Source organism: Leucoraja erinacea, chromosome 9, assembly GCF_028641065.1.
Source record: "Leucoraja erinacea ecotype New England chromosome 9, Leri_hhj_1, whole genome shotgun sequence".
Taxonomy (NCBI): Eukaryota; Metazoa; Chordata; class Chondrichthyes; order Rajiformes; family Rajidae; genus Leucoraja; species Leucoraja erinaceus.
Window position 1 is genome coordinate 59088014 of NC_073385.1, and position 26147 is coordinate 59114160.

The 26147-nt window shown below is 43.1% G+C and overlaps 1 protein-coding gene across 4 annotated transcripts in view; it reads right to left on the reverse strand.

Annotated features, from left to right (window-relative positions):
• Positions 1–245: 245 nt before the first annotated feature.
• The window catches only part of psen1 (presenilin 1), a 57411-nt gene continuing 31509 nt past the window's right edge, over positions 246–26147 (reverse strand). For all 4 annotated transcript variants that reach the window (XM_055640913.1, XM_055640911.1, XM_055640912.1 and 1 more), the window contains exons 3-11: positions 24736–24968; positions 20869–21010; positions 15682–15749; positions 15199–15419; positions 8830–8928; positions 8661–8747; positions 5373–5552; positions 4253–4371; positions 246–1251 (exon numbers count right to left, since the gene is read on the reverse strand). In XM_055640913.1, coding sequence (XP_055496888.1) covers positions 1096–1251; positions 4253–4371; positions 5373–5552; positions 8661–8747; positions 8830–8928; positions 15199–15419; positions 15682–15749; positions 20869–21010; positions 24736–24968 — 1305 coding nt within the window. In that variant the 3' untranslated portion in view covers positions 246–1095. The remainder of the gene's footprint in view (positions 1252–4252; positions 4372–5372; positions 5553–8660; positions 8748–8829; positions 8929–15198; positions 15420–15681; positions 15750–20868; positions 21011–24735; positions 24969–26147) is intronic.

The following is a 26147-nucleotide window of genomic DNA, read 5'->3' on the forward strand; positions in this document are numbered from 1 at the left end:
TTCACTGAGGGCTTTCCAAACTCCAAACGTCCCCGCAAATATCCTGGCTCTAATTATTCCAGGCTTGGCCTAGACTCTTCCTCCAGAGGAAGTAGTTTCTTCTAACACTTATCGTCGAACATCTCTGGCAGGAAAATGCCAAATGTCCCAGGGGGTGAGCAGGCAGCTGGGAGCTTGCAGAGTTTCCTGCCAACTCCCTCAAACCACATGCGCCTTGATCAACAAAAGGAAACCACCAGCGAAACTCCAGTGTATCACTAATCTTTAATCACTCTGAATCAGGGACCAGACAGAAGCCAGTTGGTCATTAAGAACCCAATTATTTTGTTAAAAAAAGTTCAATACATTTGTAGGCATTCTTTCAAAACATCACAAATTCCACAGTGCCGTATTTATAATAACTTTAAAAAAATAAAGTACATCAGTACAAAAAGCATCAGTACAAGCTGCTGGGGGTCTGCAATAAAAACATGAAGTTGCTGCAGGACACACAAGGGTCAATGACTGGGAACATTACCCCTGCCCCCTCCCTCCATGAGCTGCATGCTGACCTGCTCTGCCCTGGCATTTCCTGTTTCCATTTCAAAACTAATCTTTTTGTTAAATTTGAAAGAAAAAGTTCAATTCAGGGTGAAGTAAAGTTTATGGTGCATCTATCAGAGGCTTGTTTACATAGAAGAGGCCACCACCTTTCTGAAGTGCAAGAACCTTTTACAGAGTCATAAAGTAGCTCAGTGAAGCAACATTTCAAATCCACATTTGGAGGAGTGTGTTTGGAGCCCATTTGCTGTCTTTGCACTGTGAGGCTATTTACAAGCACAGCGCAGACAGGAACCTTTCCCTAGTCCCGCCACCACTCTGTTGCGAGATGCCAATTTTTTTTCCTGTCCAAATCACACCAGGTGGATTTTCCTCAGATGTCACTGGTTAAAAAGATGATGAATTGGGTAGAAAATGATAATCCACACCAAGTTCCATAAAGCTTTACTTTCCCTAATCTGGGATGTTTATACAAATTACAAGATGTCTCTATTCCAGTTCTGAACACGACTTACAGTACATCTGCAATCTCCTCGGTGGAAAGGGCAGTCAGTCCTATATATAAAACTGATAGAGGGCAAGCTGGTCCATGAATGGACGCACCAGGTTGTCTGTAGCAAAGTAGAAAACGAGCCCAAATGTGATGGAGATCGGAAGAGCTGGTAAAGCCTTCTTAAAGATGGCAAGCAGCAGGAGAGTAAGGCACAAACCCTGAAATATAAAGAAAAGACTTGTTACTCCCTTGCAGCTCAGTCCCTCCAATAGACACCGAGAAGACAATGGATTATACTTGCGATCAAAAGGTGCTTTTCACAACTACAGGCTGTCTCCAAGCTATTGCACAGCTTCGAGTAAGATTGGGGGAGTTCGGGGCCCACGAGTACTGTCAGAGTGAAGGGAGGATCCTTGACTGACGAGGGATATAGAAGGTATGGTAATGAAAAAGGAGGCATATGTTAGGGACAGGCAGCTGGGATCAAGTGTGTCCTTTGAAGAGTAGGAGTACACTCAAGGAAATTATGACGCAAAAATAAGACCAGAGTTATCTTTGGCAGGTAATTCTAAAAGATGCTACAAATTTATTAAGAGCAAAACGGTAGCTGGAGAAAGTGATTCCTCTTAAGGGATCAGTGAGGTGATATATGTGTGGAGCTCCAGGAAATGGGAGGGGTCTTAAATCTGTATTTAACATGGAGAAGGACATGGAAGCTGGTGAGTTCTAGGGAGAGGCCGGTGATATCCGAGAGAGCATCAACATTACGAAGAACGAGATGTCAGTGGTCCTGAAGCACAAGAGGGGGAATAAAACCCCAGGGCCTGATCAAGTCTGTTAAGAGGAGGAAAGAAATTAGAGCTCAGGCAGAATCTTTTATATGGCCATGAGATATCAGAAAACTGGAGGATGACTAATAATGCAGCTTTATTTGCAAAGGGCAGCAGGAATAAGCCAGGGAGTTCCAGGCCAGGTAAAGATACGGGTAGGTGGATTCTGAGAGGCAATCTACCAGCAGTTGGAAAGGCAAGGTCGGATTAGATGCAGTCAGCATGGTTTTGTGCCTGAGAAATGGTATCTCGCCAATTTGACTTGAATACATCTTTGAAGAGATGAGCAAAAGGACGATGAGAACAGTATTCAGTGCCAAAAAAGTAAAACTCAGACCACGTTAACCTTTTCATTTCCTGAACAAGTCAGAGAACACAGCAGACATAATCACAATATGCCTCAAAGACTTTAAACCTAATTTATATTTGGATCAAACATTTATACTAAATCATTATAGAACAGCAGGTTACCATGTGCTTAACAGTTTAATTATATTCATCTTGAGATTATAAAGCCAAGCTTTACAATTATTCCTGGGCTTGACTTGTGCCATTCTAACATAAATGAATGATTTGTGATATGATCAGATACCAATCTGTAGAAAGCAAATAGGCATGCACATAGTAACCACTTCCATTCTATTTTGTTACGCCTTAGAATCTCAGAAGGGGCTCAAAAACAAATACTTCTGTGAATGACAGACCATTGTTCCTTTCACCAGAGTATGGCCACAGCAGAGAGCACTAGATACTTTACTAAAAATGTGCATCAATATTTCAATTGGACACAGAGTATGTTAGACTTTAGCAAGGTCTTTTTAACAGAGTACCACACGGTAAGCTGGTCTGCAAGTTAAAGTTTCGAACCTCATCAAAGGAGAAGCAATAAATAAGGAATGGGTACGTAAAATTGCTGGAAACCAAACTAAAAATCTTCTAAAGGCATCTCAAAAGGAAGCCATTCCCACATTAAACCTGTGTCTGCTGCAAAAAAAAAATCATGTCCTCAGAGCAATCTTACGTGTGTATTACACCATTCTTTATTTGCAGTCTCTTTTTACTGTGATTGTGTAATTTATCTAGAATTCATATTTGTGTTTTGTCTGAGGCTATATGCCCATCATACAGCTGCAAGCCAGATTTACATTGTACTGGTATCTCACTGTACTTGTGCACATCTTGTATGTGTATGTGACAAATAAACTTGACTTGACACTACACTAAATTTTTACTGTACTTGAAAAAATATTGGAAAAAATGTAAGAGAGGTGAAATAATAATAATCGGGAGTGAGAAATTAAACATTTTTATCCTTGGTGAAGGAAATTGTCAGATAAACTCTTGGTAGAAACAGAGATGCACGTCCATGCAACCCGAGTGCTGAACACCACATGGAAGAAACCTTTCCTGTGTGATTGTCCTCCCAAGGAGTGGCGCTGGAACCACAACACACGTTGGGCAATGACAATCAGCTACTTGGGGACATGCAGCAGATGACAGGCTTCTTCCTCCAACGATTCGCCACTGCAGAGATTTCGTTTTTAGTTTTGAGATACTGTGCGGAAACAGGCCCTTTGGCCAACCGAGTCCGTGCTGTCCAGCAATCCTCGTACGCCAACACTAGGGATAATTTACAAGCGTTACCAAAGCAAATTAATGGATTTGCTCTGGAGTGCGGGAGGAAACCTGTGCATCGAAGAAGCCACGTGGTCATGTGGAGAACATACAAACTCTGTACAGACAGCACCCATGGTCAGGATCGAACATGGGTCTCTGCCGCTGTAAGGCAGCAACTCTACCGCTGTGCCACTAGTTGGCTCAGATGGCTGAGCACCAAGGGGCAGAAGGGTGCCTAAAGTTCCAGATGGAGTTAAATGGAAGCAAAGAAAAGCCTCAATGTTGCCATTGTCGGAGGGTTGTGTGCACATTCAAACAACTAACAATACCTCCAGTTACATAAATGCCAGAGACCTGACCTTCCCAGAACTGTCACCAATGGAAACAACATGGGCTCAAAGTTTAAAGCTGACACCAAGCTGAAGAAGAGTCTCGACCCGAAACGTCACCTATTCCTTGTCTCCAGAGATGCTGTCTGACCCAGAGTTACTGCAGCCTTGTGTCTACCAACTTCTCACAACCGATTGCTGCCAAACTGTTAGTTGGACATGGCATCTGCTGATCATATGAGAAAGCAGGTCAGAGTGCAAGTATCTCCAGCTCAGGCACCCTCACAGGTCAAATCATTCACCCAACACACTCAATGAGGATAAGATGCAGTGATGCAGCTCAGCGAGGTCAGGACCCTCTGCATCGTGCACTATAAATAGGATGGGAGAGACTACACAGTGTACTCCCAGGCTGCACTGCTAAACTGCCGCAACATACTCACAATTAGTATTGCCACGAAGCAGGCCAGAGTTGTATTCCAGTCCCCGCTTGCCGCTGCTGATGCTTTTCCAACAAGAACGCTGTAGAATATGAAGTCGCCTAAACCAAGTTTCACACCCCCTGAAATGGAAACAGATCGACAGCAGTGAATAGAACAGCGACCCCATGCAAACGGAAATGGGGACCAGAGGGGGAGAGGGGGAGGAGGAGGGGGAGGAGGAAGGGGGGGGGGGGGGGGGGGGGGGGGGGGGGGGGGGAGTTTGGCGATCACGGTAGACATTTAACTGCAACACTCCCTCTCTTAATGCCTTAATCACAAATATAAAATGTTTGGAAACTGTGCATTAACGGAAAGACTAATCAGAGACTCAGTGCAGTTTTTATGCACTCAGTGCCAATGTAATCTGCAGTAAGTGCAAATGTTATGAGTAAAACAGCTGCACAATTACAGGTGGTTCAATCCTGATGAGTACTGTGTGGAGTTTGCTAATGAAATGCGTGCATTTCCTTTGGTGAGTCTGCTGTCAAAGATTGGCAGGTGGATGGTTAACTAATCAGCTGCTATAAATTGCCCTCAGGACATATGCGAGTGATAGAATCTGGGGGGGAGTTGATGGGAGTGCTGTGGGAATAAAACGGGTTAGTGTGGCACGGGTACAAAATTGGTACTCGCTGGCCAATGTGAAATTGGTGGGCTGATGGGCCTGTCTCCATGCTGAATGGCCATGGCCCAGCTCAAAAACAACCCACCTTGCCCACACAGGTATTAATCTTCCACATGCACCCACTTCCTGCTTTCTCCCCTTTCCACTCGTCTCAAACAAACCCAGTACAATTGGTCTCAACTACACAATGTGGTAAGCAAATCCCGCACCATTAACGTGCTCAGCAGGGAGTCATCTGTCCTGGATAACGACTAGATGTGATGCCTTAATATCCTTGATACGTGAGCAGTGGTTGCCCAAGGGGTCAGAATTGGAGCAGCACTGAGCTCTGTGTTACTCACTGGTGCTTACAGAGAATAAGCCGTTTGAAAACAATTTTAAACACAGAGTCGCTGGACCAGGTGGTCAACAGACACAGGAGTGATGGGTGAAGGAGGCTGGCCATGTGTAACTTACTCTCCTCTGGATCTTCCGTTGCCACTGGGGGGCTCGGCAAGGCCTGCACGTTGGCCCGGGTTTCCTGCGTCGACTCCATCGGGCCCAACCTGGCGTCTCTGGTCTCTCTCCACTCCTGGCTGAAGCCTCCATCATCTGTTTCTACAACACCGTCATCAGGACACTGGGTCAGTGCAACGGCTGGATGAAGTTACGGAAAGGAGCTGAATTATCACTCAGTGAATACTTGGCTGAGCAATGAGTTACAACACGAAGCACACTACTTTTAGTTTCAAGACAACAAACTTTGGAAGTGTATTTTATTTTAAAAGAGCATTTTATATTCATATTTCATACATTTGTATCCATTCGTTGAGTCTATGCTGCCTCCCAGAGCAATGTCCGTTCCCAGTTTCCTTGTAACCTAGATTTTGCACGCCCTGTGCAACGGACCAATCTGACAACCGCTCTGCCCAGTGAACTGGAAGGCACAGGTGGAAAGATGGTGGAAGCAGATTCAACAGTAAATGTTCGTAAATGATCGGAAAGGAAAATCTGCAGAGCTTTGCAAAAAGAGCAAGGGAATGAGACTGAGGGACTGGTTATTCCGTGAGGCCAAAGCATGACCTTCTCAGTTGCAAAATCCAATGATTCAATTCCTCACTTAGTTAACCTTGGGCAACACAGTGGTAGAGTTGCTGCCTTACAGTGCCAGATACTGCCTGACCTACAGTTGTTTTTACTTGAGATTTCTAATATCCGGAGGGATTTTTTTTGCTTTTAACATAGAAACATAGAAATTAGGTGCAGGAGTAGGCCATTCGGCCCTTCGAGCCTGCACTGCCATTCAATATGATCATGGCTGATCATCCAACTCAGTATCCCGTACCTGCCTTCTCTCCATACCCTCTGATCCCCTTAGCCACAAGGGCCACATCTAACTCCCTCTTAAATATAGCCAATCAACTGGCCTCAACTACCCTCTGTGGCAGAGAGTTCCAGAGATTCACCACTCTCTGTGTAAAAAAAGTTCTTCTCATCTCGGTTTTAAAGGATTTCCCCCTTATCCTTAAGTTGTGACCCCTTATCCTGGACTTTCCCAACATCGGGAGCAATCTTCCTGGATCTAGCCTGTCCAACCCCTTAAGAATTTTGAAGTTTCTATAAGATCCCCTCTCAATCTCCTAAATTCTAGAGAGTATAAACCAAGTCTATCCAGTCTTTCTTCATAAGACAGTCCTGACATCCCAGGAATCAGTCTGGTGAACCTTCTCTGCACTCCCTCTATGGCAATAATGTCCTTCCTCAGATTTGGAGACCAAAACTGTACGCAATACTCCAGGTGTGGTCTCACCAAGACCCTGTACAAATGCAGTAGAACCTCCCTGCTCCTATACTCAAACTTTTTGGTGAAAAAGTTGGAGTGATTCAGAACCAGCTGTGCCTTTGGGGTATTTATCACCCAATAAGAGTTAAAAAAAACATCACAAGCCTACAATCATTTAAAGGGAAAACAAATAGCAAGTCACGGAATAAATAATTTCTTTTCAAAACAGTCATTTAATTACCAGCATCTGAATCTAGCAGTTATTTTGGAGTGACGGTGCCCAACAGCAGCGGCTCGACTTCAGTCCGTCTGTCTTTTTTTTTTAAATGTTGTCCCGTTAGATGTATGTTTTTGGTTCTAATTTTTATTATTTTTTAGCAGTATATATGTGGGGGAAACCATTTAATCTCTTCCCTGTACGGGGACCCAACTTTTTCCCTGTCAGGTCTCCAGTGTCGTTGGGCCTAACATCGTGGAGCCGGCGGCGGCCTCCAACCGGAACCAACGCGAGGGCTCCAGTCGCGGAGCCTGCAGACTCCCCATCACGGAGCTGGCTGACTTCAGGGCGCGGAGTGCTGTTGTGGCGGGCGGCTACAACCCGACTTCGGAGCTTCGGAGGCTCTGGCCGCAGGCCCGGTGGACAGGAACATCGGGAGCTCGCAGGTGTCTGATGGGAGACCTCTTTTAGGAGATCCCACAACGGCAACTTCTCCCGCCAGAATCGCTGGGTTTAAATGACCCGGAGCGGGGCCTAACATCGCCCCGCGCGGCTTAAACGGCCGCGGGACTTACCATCACCCGCTGGGGTGGTAAGACATCTCGACGCTGCAGTTGGACTGCTGGACCGCGGGAGAAGAACAAAGGGAAAAGATAAGACTTTGCCTTCCATCACAGTGAGAAGGTGTTGGAGATTCACTGTGATGGATGTTTGTGTAAATTGTGTTAAGTGTGTCTTGGGTTTTTTTTTTGTAATGTCATGTCTGTAGGAATGAATTTTCGTTCAAAACTCGTCTGTTTGAATGACAATAAAAGGCATCCTATTCTATTCTATTATTTTAAAATAAAATGTCTATGTTATTTCACGTGGAATTTATGTACTCGGTTTATAAAAACATCAATTAACGTTGAACTGGATCTCGATAAGACTTTGGTTAGGCAGCATTTGGAGTATTGTATGCAGTTCTAGTCGCCTCATTACAGGAAGGATGTGGAGGCTTTCGAGAGGGTGTAGAAAAGGTTTATCAGAATGCTGCCTGGATTAGGGGATATTAGCTACACGGGGAGATTAGACTTGGACAATTTTCTCTGGAGTACTGGAAGTTGAGGGAGACTTAAGGGGCATAGATAGGGTGGATTGTCAGAACTAGGGTGGAAGTGTCAAAGACTAGTCTTTGCAAAAAATATTTTCAGGCCCAACCAGGCGGGAACAAAGATATAGTGAGGTGGATGGGGCACCAAGCAAACTGGATCCAGTTTTCTTGGTTTAATCCAGCTTTATCCTGGATAGCATCAGGCTTTGAGAGTTGCTGGAGCAACACTTGTTAATGCAAGTGAAAACTATTCCATCACACAAACTCAGCGGGACAGGCAGCATCTCTAGAGAGAAGGAATTGGTGACGTTTCAGGTCGAGACCTTTTTTCCTAAAGAAGGGTCTCAACCCAAAACGTCACCCATTCCTTCTCTCCAGAGATGCTGCCTGTCCCGCTGAGTTACTCCAGCTTTTTGTGTCTATCTTTGGTTTAAACCAGCATCTGCAGTTCCTTCCTACACTGTTCCATCACATTCCTGACTCATGCCTAGCAGATGCTGAAAGCCCTTGGGGCATCAGGAAGTCAGTCAGTCACTCACTGTACCCTCATCCAGCTTCTGATCCGAACTGCTAACCACAGTCATGGCTACTCCAGTTGCGCTCCTTACAGAATGAATATTTTTACTTTACTTTAAAATTTTCTATAAAGATCAACAAATAAAATGTACTCACTGTTTGCTTCAGAACCAGAGTCATTTGCTGGGGGTAACCTGGCCTCTGGATCGACATCCGCCATGTTAACCAGCCAGACCATCGTTGCTACATCAGACCAAATACAAGAGTTAAATCGGGTGCACAGCGACTGTCAGCTAAGGAACCAAAAATTAACCACTCAACTTACAGGAATAGATCAGAGCTGGAAATATCGGTTCATTTCTTTCTTGGGCAGTTTCCACTAGAATACGCAAGGGGCCTTTTGGGCACAGAACCGCCACCAGATCTGAAAATAATAACAATCACTCATTATAAACTTTGCATCATCAATCGAAAGTTCTAAAAAAAAAAAAAAAGCAAATTCAATAGATTTTACAGTCAGAACACACTGACAATGCACCATGTAAGTGACCATCACTAGTAAAGTAAAATTGAAATACATTAATACCTTGGTGACATTCTCAGAATATTGCTGTTCCTTTCTATGTTAACATCACATTGAATGCAGCATTGACAATGTGACTGTGGCTACAGATGGCAGAACAGCCCAATGAATTGCAGATGGCGTAGGAGAGCAGCCCAGGCAGCTACTTAACTCATTACAATGTTCAATCAGATCACAGCTAATCCATATCTTAACTCCACTTGACCTACATTTCCATGGATAGTTCTTTATTTTGACTTGCTGCACTCCAACTGTTGTTTGAATGTAAAACGTGTTTTGTTTTTTTTAATTCCCTAAATGCAAGTACAGGCTTATCCCCAGGTAAGGAGTGGATTCAGCTTTTACAGACACCCTGAAGGCAACTTTGTCCACAAGTCTTATTCGATATGGCATCAAAAACATAGCAAGACTGGCAAGAATAATTAGTAGAGGAAGAGAGAGATAGAGAAAGGAAACTAGTTCTCCCATTTGAAGGAATGAACACAAGTATGCAGTAAAGACAAATGATAAGGAGTAACTAAGTAGGTTAGGTAGCATCCATCGGGAACATGGATAGGTGACGTTTTTGGATCAGGACCCTTCTTCAGACTCAGGATGAGGGGCGAACATACAAGAGGCAAGGTTAAATAATGTACGCGGCACTTTTAACTTGGCAAGCACGTGACATTGCTTCATAGAAGTATTATCAGCCAGGAAATTGAGGCTGAAGGAGATACTATAGTGCATAAGCTAAAGCTTACCTCAACGAGGAAGCATGATCTTAGAGGAAAGAGTCAGACAGAGTTGAAGAAATTCTGGAGATTAGGGAGAGGTTAAAGAGGTTAGGACTGGAGGGAGTCTGACCTCAGGAAGGTTACAAGACTGAAGGAGATTACAGAGAGGGACGCGACTATGAATGATCATTTTAGTCACAGCAGTGGTGAATGGAGAGCTGGCTGCAAAGGTGAGGACAGACAAGGCCTTAAGGGGATTTAGACAAACTATCACACAGAACTGGAGGACCATAACTAAAATAGATCATCTGACCCACTTTTTCCAATTCTTTTCCTATGAAAGAGGTACTCAAACACAGATTGGAGAGTAACAAACAATCCTCAGATTTACAAAATTGCAGTCATCTTACTGAAAGAAATGCACTCTTTGAACACACGGGCTATATTAAAATATTTGCTTCAATTCAGTCGCTGGACAAAGCTAATGAGCTACCCCACCAGAGATTTCATATTCAAGGATAAATGCACCAATATGAGCTGCAACCATGGTTACATTTTGTAGAATATAAAGAGGCATTAGTATTTGAATTGTTGGGAGATGGACAGGCTTTTATAAATTAAGCAACAGCAAGCCTAGGAAGAGCAAAAAGGGAGGTCTAATGAGTTTAAAGATGCAGAAGAGAGATCAGAAGACCTTGGGAATGGTTTAAGTTTATTAATGTCATGTTTATTAATTTATTAAGTGTAACGGGATGCAGTGGAAAGCTTTGTTCTGCTTGCTACCCAATCAGATCAGATAATAAAATACAATACAATCAAACTCAAGTACAAAACGTCGAGCAAAGAGGAAGGTACAAAGTGCAGAATATAGTTCTGAGCATTAGAGCAGAATAGTTCCAGAGACAAAGTCCAATGTCCACAATGGGGTAGTGATGAATTAGACCATACCCTAGCTTATGAAAAGACCATTCATCAGCATTCCTGTGGTGCATGCTCCCAAGCTTCTGTACTTTCTGCCCGACGGGAGCAGGGAGAAGGAATGATTGGGGCAGGTCAAGTCTTTGATTATGTTGATGGCTTTTCCAAGGCAGCATGAAGTGTAAATGGAGTCAATGGTGGGGGCAGTTTTGCATGCATGATTGACTGGGCTACCTAAAGAATTCTCTGCAATTTCTTGCAAACGTTTGTAAGTCATTGGAGACATGCCAAATGTCCTCAGTCTCCTGAGGACGTAGAGGTGTTGGTGAACCTTTCTTGGCAGTCACTTCAACGTATTTAGTTCACAACAGATCATTGCTAATATTAATGTTGATATACTCAACCATTTCCACTTTGGCACCATTAATTCTGATTGTGACATGCATAGCAAACCCTTAGAATAACGGGCCAGGGGTGGGGGGGGGGGGGGGGATAATGTCTGTTATTGCCGATTGTCTGCTATAACCGAGTGAGGGGGTAGGGCCAGCAGCGTGCGGCATGGAGGTGGTTAAACAAGTAGGAACCCAGAGGCTGGGGAGGTGCAGAGCCCCACATGCGTTGCACTACAGACATGTCTGGAACTAATGCCACCTTCATGCTGCTCGCTCTCTCCACTCCCACCACCAGAACAACACCACGTGGCGCCAGCTCTTTGGGTAACTGCCGGAAGTGGGGGGGGGGGCAACGAACCACCGCTATATACCAAAATCCGCTATATCTAGATCCGTTATTGCGAAGGTTCACTGTACTCCACCAGCCTTCCTTGGGTCAATAACTAGCTCCTTCGCCTTGCTGACATTGAGGAATACGTTATCCTGTCATCATGATACGGTTCTCTCTCTCTCTCTCCCTCTCTCGTACTTAACTTTGCCATTATTCGTGATCCAGCCCACCACCGTGGTGTCATATGCAAACTTGCAGATGCAGTTAGAGCTGCATTTGGCAGCAGTCACGAGTGCACAGGGAGAATAGTAGGGGACTGAACCCATTCTTACGGGAGGGGCGGGGCGGGGCATTGTTGAGAGTTATTGTGGGGGCATTGTCACCTATATCTCACTGACTGTGGTCTGTGGGACAGAAAGTCAAAAATCTTGAGGCAGAGGTAGATGCATATTCCTAGGTCCAACGAGTTTGGATGGGATTATAGTTTCGAAGTCGGTGCTAGTCGATAAATAGGAGTATACCATAATACAGATGGGTGCCCAATGGTCAGCGTTGGGTGATGGGGAGTAGGGTTTGTTTCCATGATGCAAGAAAATACAACTTGTTTGTTTCCTATTGATTAAATCACCAGCCCTTGGTCTCGACAGGTCCCACACTTACCATAGCTGATGGTAAGTTGATCCATAAAAGCTCTCACTGTTTATTTTGATATTACACATTTTCTCTCAAAAGCACCTTTCTCCCTTTTTATTTAAAATGAGCTTTTCAAACTTTCGCTCTGAATCCCCAAAACTTCCCACCTGCCCTACCACCTGGCCTTGGCACTTTGTAATAGAGTGATACAGTGTGGAAACAGGCCCTTCAGCCCAACTTGCCCACACGGCCAACAATGTACCACTTGCGTGCGCTTGGTCCCTATCCCTCCAAACCTGTCCTATTCATGTACCTAACTGTTTCTTAAACAATGGGATAGTCCCAGCCTCAACTACCTCTGGCAGCTTGTTCCATACACCCACCACCCTTTGTGTGAAAAAGTTACCCCTCGAATTCCTATTAAATCTTTTCCCCTTCACCTTGAACCTTTGTCCTCTGGTCCTAGATTCCCTTACTCTGGGCAAAAAGACTCTGCATCAACCCGATCTATTCCTCTCATGATTTTGTACACTATAAGATCTCCCCTCATCCTCTTGCGCGCCATGGAATAGAGATCCAGCCTACTCAACCTCTCCCTATAGCTCACACCCTCTAGTCCTGACAACATCCTTGTAAATCTTTCCTGCACCCTTTCAAGCTTGACAATATCTTTCCTATAACATGGTGCCCAGAACTGAACACAATATTCCAAATGCGGTCTCACCAACGTCATATACAACTGCAACATGACCTCCCAGCTTCTACTTCCATGTTCTACTTTTCTATTTAACATCATCGTTGCTCCTTCTCATGCATCCCTCTCATGAAATCCAGGTAATTGGGACAAATTCCTACCAAGTGTTTGACCAGCTGTTTGAATATCTTCCATTTCCATCTCATGACCTGTCTCTGAGCTTATTTTCCCAGTCCACCCTTAAAATTCCACCTTCATACCACTGTAACTGTTCCTACTTAAGTTTAAGATAATGGTTTTGGTCCCGTGGTGTTCCCCGTCAAGCTGCAACTAGAATTCTATATCCACCATGGGAATTTTAACCACTGCATCCCATATCAATCCTTCATTACTCATATGGTCAATTATAAAGAGCCCTCCATAATGTTTGGGACAAAGACCCGTCATTTATTTATTTGCCTCTGTACTCCACAATTTGAGATTTGTAATAGAAAAAAAATCAGAGTCCCAATCACAGAAGGAGCTCTTCATAACAACCTGTGCCTGAACAAAAAAGCAGGAATACACTCTACATGGGGCAGCACAGCCACAGCTGGTAGAGATGCTGCCTCATAGCCAGACACCAGGATTGGATCCTGCCCTCGGCCGCTGTCCGTGTGGAGTTTGCATGTTCTCTCTGTGACTGTGGAGTTCCTTCCACATCCCAAAGACGTGCAGGTTTGTAGTTTAATTTGCCTCTGTAAATTGTACCTGGTGTGTAGGGAGTAGGAGAGAAAGTGGGATAATAGAACTAGTGGTGGGCATGGACTCGGTGGGCTGAAGGGCCCGTTCCATGCTGCACCTTTGAATCAATGTTAAGATTTGTTTTCACAATCTGGGACAGAAAATGCGTGAAAATGTAGGAGTGGATCACTTGGCCCTCTTCCACCATTTAATGTGATTGGGGCTGATCATTCACTTCAGTTCCTTCCTTCTCCCAACCTCCCCATGTTCCTTGATCACCTCAGCAGTGTACTTCAAGTATACCAGAAATTGTTGCATGATTCCCTCTTGTTATTAGACAAGTCTGGCCGTTACTTTGGTTTAATTTTCCGACAACAGCTGTCATTAACAATGGCTGCAAGATTAAAATATACACCCCAACTCTGGCCCCCTTTGAACCCAGTCATAGCAGCTAACCATACACAATTAATTACACAAAATCAGCATTTCCTGATGCATGGGACCTGCTGTTCAGAATCTTATGCATCCCGAATTAGAATTTCTATGCAGTCTTTTATGTGGCTGTCAAAAATTCCTCATGAAAATCCCAGCATATCCCTAGGGATGGGGAAGAGGCAAACTGTAAAATGTAAATGTTCAGACTTTGCTTTGAAGCTCGGCATCTAACGATAACAATAAAGTAAAGAGGGAAGTGACTGCGGAGGGTTTAATCATCAACTGCGGGAAGGATTATCTGGCTGACCTGTCGGATTCAGCTTCCATTCTTTTTTTTAGAGATAGTGCGGAAACAGGCCCTTTGGCCCACCGGGTCTGCGCCGACCAGCGATCCCTGCACACCACTAGGGACAATTTTTACATTTACCAAGCCAATTAACCTACAAACCTGTACGTCTTTGGCGTGCAGCAGTAGGCCATTCGGCCCTTCGAGTCTACACCACCATTCAATATGATCATGGCTGATCATCCAACTCAGTATCCCGTACCAGCCTTCTCTCCATACCCCCTGATCCCTTTAGCCACAAGGGCCACATCTAACCGTCTTAAATATAACCAATGAACTGGCCTCAACTACCTTCTGTGGCAGAGAATTCCAGAGATTCACCACCTGTGTGAAAAATGTTTTTCTCATCTCGGTCCTAAGACTTCCCCCTTATCCTTAAACTGTGACCCCTTGTTCTGGACTTCCCCAACATCGGGAACAATCTTCCTGCATCTAGCCTGTACAACCCCTTAAAAATTTTGTAAGTTTCTATAAGATCCCCCCTCAATCTTCTAAATTCTAGCGAGTACAAGCCAAGTCTATCCAGTCTTTCTTCATATGAAAGTCCTGACATCCCAGGAATCAGTCTGGTGAACCTTCTCTGTACTCCCTCTATGGCAAGAATGTCCTTCCTCAGATTCCTCATTGCTCAGAATGTTTCGTGAATTGATTTATCCTAATGGGCAATCAGCAGAATTTATTTGTAAACTGTTAAATACCTGTCTTTTGGACTTGTATGTCCCCACAATTATTCTATTCCTCCCTTGTTGCGAGCCTGAACCATTATAATGCCTGCACACTTTTTAAAAGGCATGGCTTCATGATGCACTAATATCAGAACCTCCATTGAACAAGCAAAAAAAGCATCACACCTGCTTACTTACCGAACCCACTACCGAGTCTCAACTTCAGAATGCTATTTGAATCAAAGCAAAATGAGATCTTACCGTATATAGAAATCACAGCCAGGATGAGCCATGCAGTCCATTCCGGAAGGTACTTGATGAAAACCAGGGCCATCAGAGCACTGATCATGATCAGGTAGGCCTGTTGTAATCGAAGTGGCCCCTTCCAGTGAATACATATCATTCCGACCACTCCAAAGTTCCAGATCAAGATTGCTAATGTGAAGTAATCCATGGCAACATTATAAGTTTTAAAGACTTCCCTGCGGGAAAAAAATATACACAGGACTTTGGTTTGCTGGCTGAAACAGTCCCTGTACAACTCCTTATTACATTCATTCAGCCAGGCTTCTGTCTCTGTCATCTCCCATCGTGCTCAGTCAGAAACCACTGGGACTATTACATCAGTATCAGTTTCTAGACTGGTTGTTCTGACTTGCTACCTACCAGGTGAATGTCAGCTGACCCTTTATACCAGACAGATTGTTAAATAATACTAGCATCATTTTCAAAAAAGTTACTTACCCCAAATAGATGAAGGAGAAAAAGAAAAGGAGCAAGAGCGATGAAATTATCAGCCATCCATGAATTACCTATTAAAAAAAAAAACAAGAAAAATCATAAGGTTTCAGTCACGAGGTGTGTTTTATTTCTCCAAAGGCGCACACACACATTAATATAATATAAAGTTAGGAACGGGACACTATTCACTGTCACATTGAGGTACTGATCACCTTTCAGATACCTACTGATTGCAGGCCATGAATCAGTGTGTAGCAAGCTCGACAGTGTCAAAAGGCTGTGGCCTCAAAGCAGTTTTCATGAGCCTTGAGCAGCTAAATAGTGTGATGGGGGTCTGTGGGGACTACTGTGCTGTCAGGAGTGCTGTCTTTTGGATCAGCCCACCTGCCCCCTAAATTGAATGCAAAAGATCCTTTAGCGAAGAGTCCATTTTCTCGAATGACCTAGTCACACATACACCTCAACCAACATCATGCACTACCCATTTATTATGCAGTGGCTTCTTGTGGGGCACATGCTGTGTGAATATTGGGTGTCATGTGCCTTGCATCGTAACAGCCACACTTCAGAAGAAACACTGGCTAGAAAGCCCTTCTGATGATCATCCCGAGAATATGACGCATAGAAGTGCAACTATCTTTTTGCAGATATACATCACCACAGAACTGTTTAGGTCAATGCTCATGCTTCTTGCAGTCCAATCATGCTGAACAAGTACTGGATTAGTTTGATGCTCTACTGGCAGCACACAATAATGTTAATAGATGACTAGAAATGAAAACCCCTACAATTTCACACCCCATCGATCTGCTACACCCCTTTCTAATTATTTCAACATTATTAATTAGTGGTCCACCCCAAAGGAGTCTTTCAGCCCAGGTTGGTAAGCACTGATGTAGGAGTCGTGTTGCCCAACATACCTGTCTGTGCTAGCTCTTTGACTGCCACACAACTCCACTACACTCTCCTCTCTCCATAGGCTTGAGAATTTCCCCCCAACAAATATATATTGAAGACTAAAACTGATCTGGCTCCCTAACCAGACTCAAGATCACACGGATAAAAACATTTGTGTACCTGTTCTGCAACTAATCCACGAACCACCTTAAACCCAGTTATTCATCGTTCCATCTGCAATTCATTTCTCCTTCCTCACTCTGCAAAAGAGTTTCTCAGAGCCTCCAGTCAATCTCCACTCTTGAATGCTGAGACAAACAATCCCAGCCTCTCCACTCAATGGGTTACTCTTCCATAATGTTATTCTACAAAACTACTTCTACAGTTTCTAATTGTTTATATTGTAATTCTTTCTCCAGTGCCCTATCACCTCTCTGCCCATGTCCGCCTGAAGTGTATCACCACCCATTTCAGTGCTTTGGAGGCACCAGTAACTGCAGATGCTAAAATCTCACGTAGAACACAAAGTGCTAGAGTAACTCAGCAGGTTAGGCAGCATCTCTTGAGGACATGGATAGGCAACGCTTTAGGTTGATCTTTCTTCAGATCGATAGGCAACGTATCAGGGCAGATTTCTGACCCAAATATCGACTACCCATGTCCTCCAGAGACATTGAGCTACGCCAGCACCATGTTTTTGTGACATGGTGCAAACCTTGAAGTTACATCCTATTTATCCAAGCAGGAATGCAGTGGCCTCCCACTGACCCTCCAGCTCCCCACCCTGGGGAATGCCATGGTTTTTGTCCCTCCAGTCTGGAAAACCGTCAACTCACTTCATATTTGTTCCTCACCCACGTCTGTATCCATGCTGCCACTGCATCAATAATTCCACAAGTAATAATTTCCATCTGTTAAACCCTTTTTAAAAAATCTTCATGCACAGCAGCTGTAACACCCTCATTAACGTACTTTCAATCACATTGATTACATGCAGTTTGCTTTTTAACAATTTAATTTTGATGCTAATGTTCACATATTACCCAATACTTTTCCATTTTGTTCCAGATTATGGTGTTTTTTTGTACCAACAACATTGAATTGACTGGCCTACAATGGCAAGTCTTATCCTTCACCACTAATTTTAAAACAGGCAGCAATATTTACCATCCTCCAGTTGTATGAAGATTGGGGCCAGAATCCCTGCTTTATACACATTAATTTCATTCATAACCTTGGATGCATGCCATTTGGATTTGTTGATTTTGTTTTTGAGAAGTGTTGCATTTTTCTATCCGGTATTGTTACTGTCTTCATCTGTTCAATTGGCAGCATTCCTATTTCCCAAGATGTTGGATGGAAATTGCACAGTAGCACTTCACAGTGCCCAATGCTTCCACAATAAGACCTGAATTTTGGCAAACCAGCATCTGCAGTTCCTTCCGACCCATCCTACTTTACACAAATCTCGCCTTGTTGCATCCTTTGATTCCTCATCATATTTTTCTGAGACTTGTACAACTTGACCCTCCTATGTGTTTTTGATCTTTGTTATAATTCTTTCTGTCTTTATATCACTTTGCCTCTTTAAATCATGATTTGTGGAATCATATCTTTGGGATGCCTTCCTTTCTCACTCAAAGGAATGTATTCCTTGTGTATGAGCCAGCTCCTATTTGCTCAATTACCTGCCATCCTAAATTTAAACAACCTAGGTCAGAACTAATTTGAACAAACTAATTTTAGGTTTGATTATTTAAACAATATGATCAGATTCCCAAAATGGTCCCATTGAAACTATTCTTATCCCCTCAAACCTGATTTGACACTACTTGCTTCCTCAGTGGATCAGGACAAAGCATGAAGCTCTATGACATTCAATTCCTACCCAACTGCTAATGACTTTCATACTTCAATACGGGAAAAATTGTAGCTCCTCCCCAATTATCGCAACAGTGAATCCTGTAACAGAGGTGTTTTTCCCCACAAATGATTTTCTCTCTTTACGCTATTTTTGACCCATGCTGAATCCTCAATTCATAACAGCATCATCAGCATTGCTGAATTCTTATCAAGCGGAATCCGGTTTTACTTTGAAAACATCTTTACCAGGAGCTACATTTGATCAAACCTGTCATTCCCACCAAAATATTCCGAATATTTTACAGCCAAGAGAAATACTTGACCTGCGTTGGTTTTCTCCGAGATCTTCAGTTTCCTCCCACACTCCAAAGACCTAAAGGTTGTAGGTTAATTGGCTTGGTAAATGTAAAAATTGTCCCTAGTGTGTGTAGAATAGTGTTAATATGCGGGGATCGCTGGTCAGCGCAGACTCGGTGGGCCGTAGAGCCTATTTCCGCGCTGTATCTCTAAACTAAACTAATACAAAGTTCCCAAACTGTTACTGTCACTACATCCTTTTACAGTATATGAGCCTAAGTACATGAGTATATGAGATATTAAAACACCACAGGCCTGTAATGCTCTTTATCTTTCCAGGTCCTCATTTAGTATCAGTCATATTTCCATACAACATAGCAAACCATTTGACCCAGAGCCCCCGCTTGCTCTATTAAACACAAATTTCCACAAAACTTGATCTCCCACATGCCCTACCCCCACCACCAAATTTTCCTGACAACGATAAGAAAATGGGCAGGGCACTTTTATATTCTCTTTAAACTAAGGAGGCCCAGAGTCTATGATGACTGTAATGCATTCCCATCAATCCTATTATTGCCCGTTTCACTGTAAGCTCTCCCACATACCACTCTGTTTCTCCCACGATCCAGATACACCCGGGGCAATTTAAAGAAGCAAATTAACCCAACTAACCGTCACATCTTGGGGAATCCTCACATGTTCCCCTCAACAGCCCACAGATCCTATCACACACCTGACCAGGAATAATTTACAGCAACCAATTAAGCCAACAATCCACATGGGATGTGGGAGGAAAGTGGAGCTGCCAGTGGAAACCCATGTGGCCATAGGGAGAACATGCAAACGCCACATGGAGAGCACCAAAGTTGAATCTGGTTGCAGGTGCTCAGTCTACAGGACTAGATGCTGCACCACTGTGTGTTCTGTGCATCTTCTTTCTCCTCCTCGTTTCACCCCGGAATCCCATCGCACGCTTTTCCCCAATCCCCCCCCTCCCCCAAATTCAGCTTGTTAACCTTTCCCTGGTGGGCATTGACTCCAGGTTACCCACCTTGCACAAGTCAACCTCGCCACAATCTTGACTCATTCAATGACCAATGACTGATCCCGACAGCCATGAGAGTTCTGCATAAACTTTTCTATGAATGTTTCAGCAAGTGCATCTCATTAGTCTACATGAACTAGAAACACAGGATTTTGAGCAGATAGAATGATAGTTAAACCCATCAACAAAAGCCAGAATTGAGCAGAGAGAAAATTGTCAGGAGGGAGGTGCACTTGGGAGAAGGACTGGAGCAATCTAATTTGCAAACAAATCATTGGGAGTTGAAAAAATATACATTTTCTGATAACACCAATTTTCCCCATGCAGTGACAGTAGATATTGTGGCAGTACTGAACATAGAAATACTGACATGCATTTAGTTTGTACCCCCATCCGAAAAAAAATGTCCAAAAGGTGCTTCATGGGAGAGTAAATTGAATGAGGAACATCGGATAAATGTAACGCTCAGCCACATGTAGTTTTGGGACAAGTCAAATGGTGCTTAATGGAGGAGAGTAAATTGAATGAAGCAAAGATTGAGACATTGTCAGAGCAAGGGGTGGATGTCAATAACCGATTGGTCATGAACAAAGGTTCTGCAAGTCGGAGAGATAAGCTGGGGTCATTGATGTGAACAAATGCAAGCCATTGACTAAAGAAGAAATTGAACACAAGACAATACAATAGGTAAACTGGCCTCACCAGCTTCATACACGTTCTATGAAGATTAGACATGCAAGAGCTAGACGCCAATGCAATCACCCTTTGGAAAGTCAGTGAATTAAAGAGCATAAAAACAGGTATTTTGGCCTAACCCTGTCTGCACCAACCAAGTACTCTTCAAGCAGAAATGGTTTGGATCTCATCCATGGTCATCTAAAGGGAAAAACAGCTTATGAAACAACATAAACTTAGAAAATAAGATTAAATTTGGATATAGTGCCTCTGAAACAACTACTTGTATAATTTCCCCAAATGTGCTGGCATTTTACTTCGGATATGTTTTAAATCAGTTAAAAATTTGTTCTCTGGAAAAGGATATCAAAATGTGTGCCTTGTGAAGCAAGAAAATCTGTGGCACATACCTTGTAGCACCTGTATTTGTAGAGAAGCACAAGAATCAGGGTCATCACCACAATGACACTGATCATAATGAGTGTGTTCAAAATGGAGTTCACAGCTCGCTGTCCAATGTTATCTGTGTCTTCTGTAAACGGTGTGTACAATCTGAAGGCACAAAACACCCCACAAATGTCAGACCACTTCCACCTGGATAATGAACTGATTCAACACCTGTTCGCACAGTAAGTAATCAATGACAAAATTTCTTCAAAACTTCACAATAGACAAGGATAAATCTTCACAGTACTAATTACGATCACTTCCCCACTTTGACTACGCCCTCTGTTTTAACTGACTCGTTAACTTTCCAATTTATGACATCATTATTCAACAATGTTAAGCAAGCTTACAAAAGATATTTGACAGGAAAGTTGACCATAAGATTGGAACTCTGCCAGGCCCACCCACACCCCAAGATTCCCTTCCAACTCTCCCTGCAACCCGAGCGTTTTCCTGCTTTCGTCAACACAAAATCAATGCCAGGCTGGGGTACAATGGATTTTATAAACCGTTCAGGATCTTACCTTGCACGAGTACTTTTGGATGAAAAGATCACGTGCTCTGTACTTCACCCTGAAGCAGCAAAAGCTGCGAGGCCAGACCACTCACTTTAATTATGATCTAGAACTCTAGTTTTCCATCTAGCATTATATATTAAACTGAAATATTTAAATTTAAGTGCATGGTTATTTCATGCTTTTAACGCAAATTTGTAGAATTTATACAAAGTTTTTTCAATTCAAGAGTAATGATGGGATACAGGAAATGAAATATTCCCAGTTATTTGTCTTTTCCCCTCGAGATAGTCTTCCAAAAATATTCTTCAATTAAAACTCCTTAAGTCTAATGTATATCTTACAACTTTTGAATTGAACAATTACCATAGTTTTTTACCTGGTATTGTTGCCAATTAATTTAGCCAAAGTGGAAAGTTCATGCAGTGAACCACAAAATATGCAATAATTATCTCATTTGGTGGGCAAGTCCAGAAAGAGAATTCATTATAATTCAGGCTCCATTTAGAAGTGGTGGCTGGAAGCCCCTTTGCCAAACGAAGGGTGGTATAAATCAGAAGCATACTTCCCCAAAGAGTTTTTGAGGTAAATTAGGTCAATTAAGTTTCTTGGGCAATAAGCAGTTGAACAAAATTTGTTAATTACGGAGAAAGCAAGTGAGAAGCGTTTTAAGTTGCAAAGAGTTGCATGTCTTTGATAAGGTGCAAATCAATGACAACCAGCAGGTAAAGATGATAAAGGAAAAGAAACAGAATGAAATAGAGGTAAAAGCACGGTGACCTGAAGTTGACAATGAGTCCAAAAATGCACCCAGATACAAGGTGAGGTAGTATTTCCTGAGCTTACAATGGCTATCAATGGAGCATTGAAATGAGTCCAGAGGGATGAGAATGGGAGTGGTTTGAAGAGCTAAAGCAGCTGACACCAAAGATCTTTGGCTGACACTAACTCGGGACAGAGCACAAGGGCCATTCATTGGTTCAGTGAATTGCATTCAGTGCTCAAGATGTGGTTGCTCTGCATTGGGGAAAACTGAATGAGGACTGGGTGTAACTGCTGCAACTCTACCACTGCGCCACCGTGCTGCCCCTTGTACTTATGAAGAGTCCTTGCCCTGACAACTTGACTGTGTCTCTCCATTATCCTCCTCGTCACATTAAGCAAGCTGGTGCACGATATTCTTATCTTGTTCTTCGTTATTTTGAAGTATTAAAATAAATCCTTCTCAGCCAGCACCATTCCTATTCCAATGATTTGTTAGGGTTCCCGCGTCAGTGGTACAAATGTTGACAAGTGAATAAATGTTATTGCTTTCCAAATATTCTGATCCTGCCTATGTAGCAATTCCGTTACTAACTGAAGCCAGGCAAACTCATTTATGGTTCTCCATTTTCTCTCGCCCTCCTTTCTTGATAATTATTTACTGCCAATGGACTCGGTGCATGGTATTTTCATTAGTTTAGGCTTCACCACAAGAAGTCTCTTAATTTATTGCTGCCTAGCTTGTTCTGGCTTTTAAATGGGATATATTTCTCCTGGACTAGAACTGTCCTCACAGCTTCCCACTGTACTCTATTTCATCTGTACATGTTTCTGGTTTATTTCACCTGGCTCTCATCTCTCCCATTCCTCATTAATTATCTTTAATTATCTTGCTCTTACAAGTTCTACATGATACAAGTGTGCCATCTCCTGGTAGCATTTGGAAAGGGAGTAAAAATATATCCTGTGCTATCTAACAAAGGACCAAAAAATCCAATAGATCAGAAGACTACATGTTTTTATTTTATTTTTATATTTCATTTTATTTTATATTTCATTTAATAGATTAAATCGCGACCTGAATGAAAAGTATTTGGGTGTCGGAAATACAAATGGTTGCACTCAGGTGTCCAGCAGTGATCGAGACGAAAAATAAACAAAGTTAAGGGCATGTCCCACTTGGGCAACTCTTTAGGCGACTGCCAGGGATTAGTTTCAATGGAATTCACCTACGACAGCAAAAATTGTCGCCACTGTCGCCGGACAAATTTCAAAGTTGAAACTTTTGCGGCAGTCGCCTGTAGTCGCCCCAAAAAAAAAAATGGCCTAAGTGGGATTAATGGCTTAAATGTTTCAAGTTAATGGGTTTCATCAAAGTTGCCAGGTGAGAATTGTAATCACTGCTAAGCCAGGAGAAAGATGGACGCGGCACAAAAAGGAAGATCTGTGATGGGGACTGCGGTATGTATGTAAATAAGAGTTTTTCACCAGCCTCCACATCTGATTACCTTCTCATTTCCATTACCTGATGGGTGCTATCCCCACCAATAGACGCCCACACCACCCTTACGCAATATTCTCATATCAGGTTGGAAATTTCCAGCTTTATTCGGTGGACTGGGTAAAGGTGGAGGTGGTACAAAATCTACAATCTTTGCAGTTAGAGGCGACTCCTATCATTAGGCCTGATTGATCTAATGGTAATTTTAAAACAGAGTCCCCATAATATAATTTTTCCACTTTATTAAACATTGAGTATGTGTGTGTTTTGCTTTGTTTTGATGAGTGTCACATAGTTTAAAATACATGCTCCTCGACCCGAAATATCACCCATTCCTTCCCTCCAGAAAAGCTGGCTGTCCTGCTGAGTTACTCCAGCTTTTAGTGTCTATCTCCAGATGTCTTTAATCTAATTTAACATGCCAAGCATGTTCGGAATAAAGCTAGGTTCACATTTCACAACTTGGTCCATTCCCACACTGCAAGCAGCTTTATGAATCCTCGAAGTCAAACATAATTCACATTCAATTTCACCGCTTCGTTCAACTTCCCCAGACAAGGCTGTGATGTTGGAAGTCAGCTTGGTGCCAGTGTTTGCAAAATAAGAGCAGAAGAATGATTTTCACAATGCACCGGGCCATGCAGTCACCTATAAAGACAGTTGTGATTTTTTACTTGGTTTCCAAAATCAAGTCAGGTACTTGACTTCAACATTAATAAGACCAATGACAGGTTCAAGAGAAACTTCATTCAGTAGCTAGACGGGAAGTTTATGAAAGAAAAGGAAGCATGTATAGGTCTATTAATAGATAGGTCAAGTGAAGATAAACACAAATAGGAAAGGGATGTTAGGTGGTGTGGAGGAGTGGGAGGGGACTTCTCCAGGAGATTAAAAAAACACTAGGCTTCTGCTTGGGTCTGTACACTCTGCAGTGCTTCACAAAGTTAAAGATGCTGCTTCTGCAACTTCATTGCCAAGCGTTTGTGAGCAGAGGTGAGGAAAACTTTGCAAAAGGAACAATGCTAGATATTGAAGAGCAAATAAATACTTACAATTGTCCATCCTTCCGAGTGTAGAAAGTGACCGACTTGATTGTGGCCACCACCACCACCATGCACAGAGTGACAGGAACAAAGAGCATGATGACGTGCTTGGCTCCGTATTTAAGGGACAGCTCCTCTTCATCACCAAACTCCTCCTGGGTCTGCCGTGTGTCATTCTGTGACTGGCCGTTACTCTCCATACAACGATCATCTTCATCTAGACCCCTGCGGGCCAGGTTGGACTGGAAGAGATTTGGGGAAGGAGGAAATGTGAACAGGCAATTACTCACCCTCAAATGACAAAATACAGTTTCCAGTTAGCACGACAGCCTGCTTCTTTATGGCAGGTGGAGGTGGTGGGGACAGTGGGGTGAGGGCCTGCAGAGAGGGGCTCATTAAGGGCGATTGCAAGAATTGGCAGGGTTGGGAAGTGAGAAGGGCGAGGAGTGGGAGGGGAGAAGAGGCAGAGATGGAAGGGAAGTGGGGAGGGTGGGGATAGAAAACCTGCAGAAGGGGTGGCTGGGGGGAGACAGCTATCACAGGAGGAGGAAAGATAGGAGGTGAGGTTAATGATTCCATCTTAACCACATTCCCCTACAGCATATAACCCAGGAATAAAATACTTTTCTGACTATCTCAGTCTCACAGCGGAACACTGCCCTGGTGCCCAGCGATTCACTCTGTCATGGCTAGTGTGCATGATTCCACAAAACCCTCTCGACCCATGGGTCCGATCGCCCAGGAATGAGCATGCGGATTTTGGCTGATCAAATCATTAATTAAGGTGTGTTATTCTTCCATTTCATACAGGGCACAAATGTAAACACAGCATGTACTAGTTTTGGCAGCTGAACTGGAAAAGTATGAAAGAGTTTGGCACGATACCACAAAAGGGTTTTGACAGCTGGGGCGCAGTAAAACTCCATGAGATTTAAATTAGACGGATCCAAAACTGGCTAAAGCAGAAAGAGAAGAATGAATGGCAGCTTACAGATGTTTCTCGGCTGGACAACTATTAGCAGTAAAATCCATTGTACTTGGACCCAGTACTTGGTCCCTTGTTTTCTACAGTGCAAATGAGTGATGTAGATCCAAATGTAGGAGGCGTGAGAAACCGGTGTGAAAATTATACTACAATTGGCGGTGTGGCTGAAAATGAAGATGAAGATGACAGCAAGACAACATACCAGTTACTTGGGCCGAATGTGGCAAACTGATGTTAAGGCAGATAAGTGTCTGATAATGCATTTAAATAGGTACCATGCAAGGGGGTACACATAATACTGAAGGGCTAGAAGAAACAAACAAACCTTTTAGTGTATATCCGCAAATCATTGCTGGTATGACAGGTCAATCAACTAGTTGGTTAAAAGGCAAACGCGATGCTTTACATTTTAACCAAGGTACAGAATATAAGGACA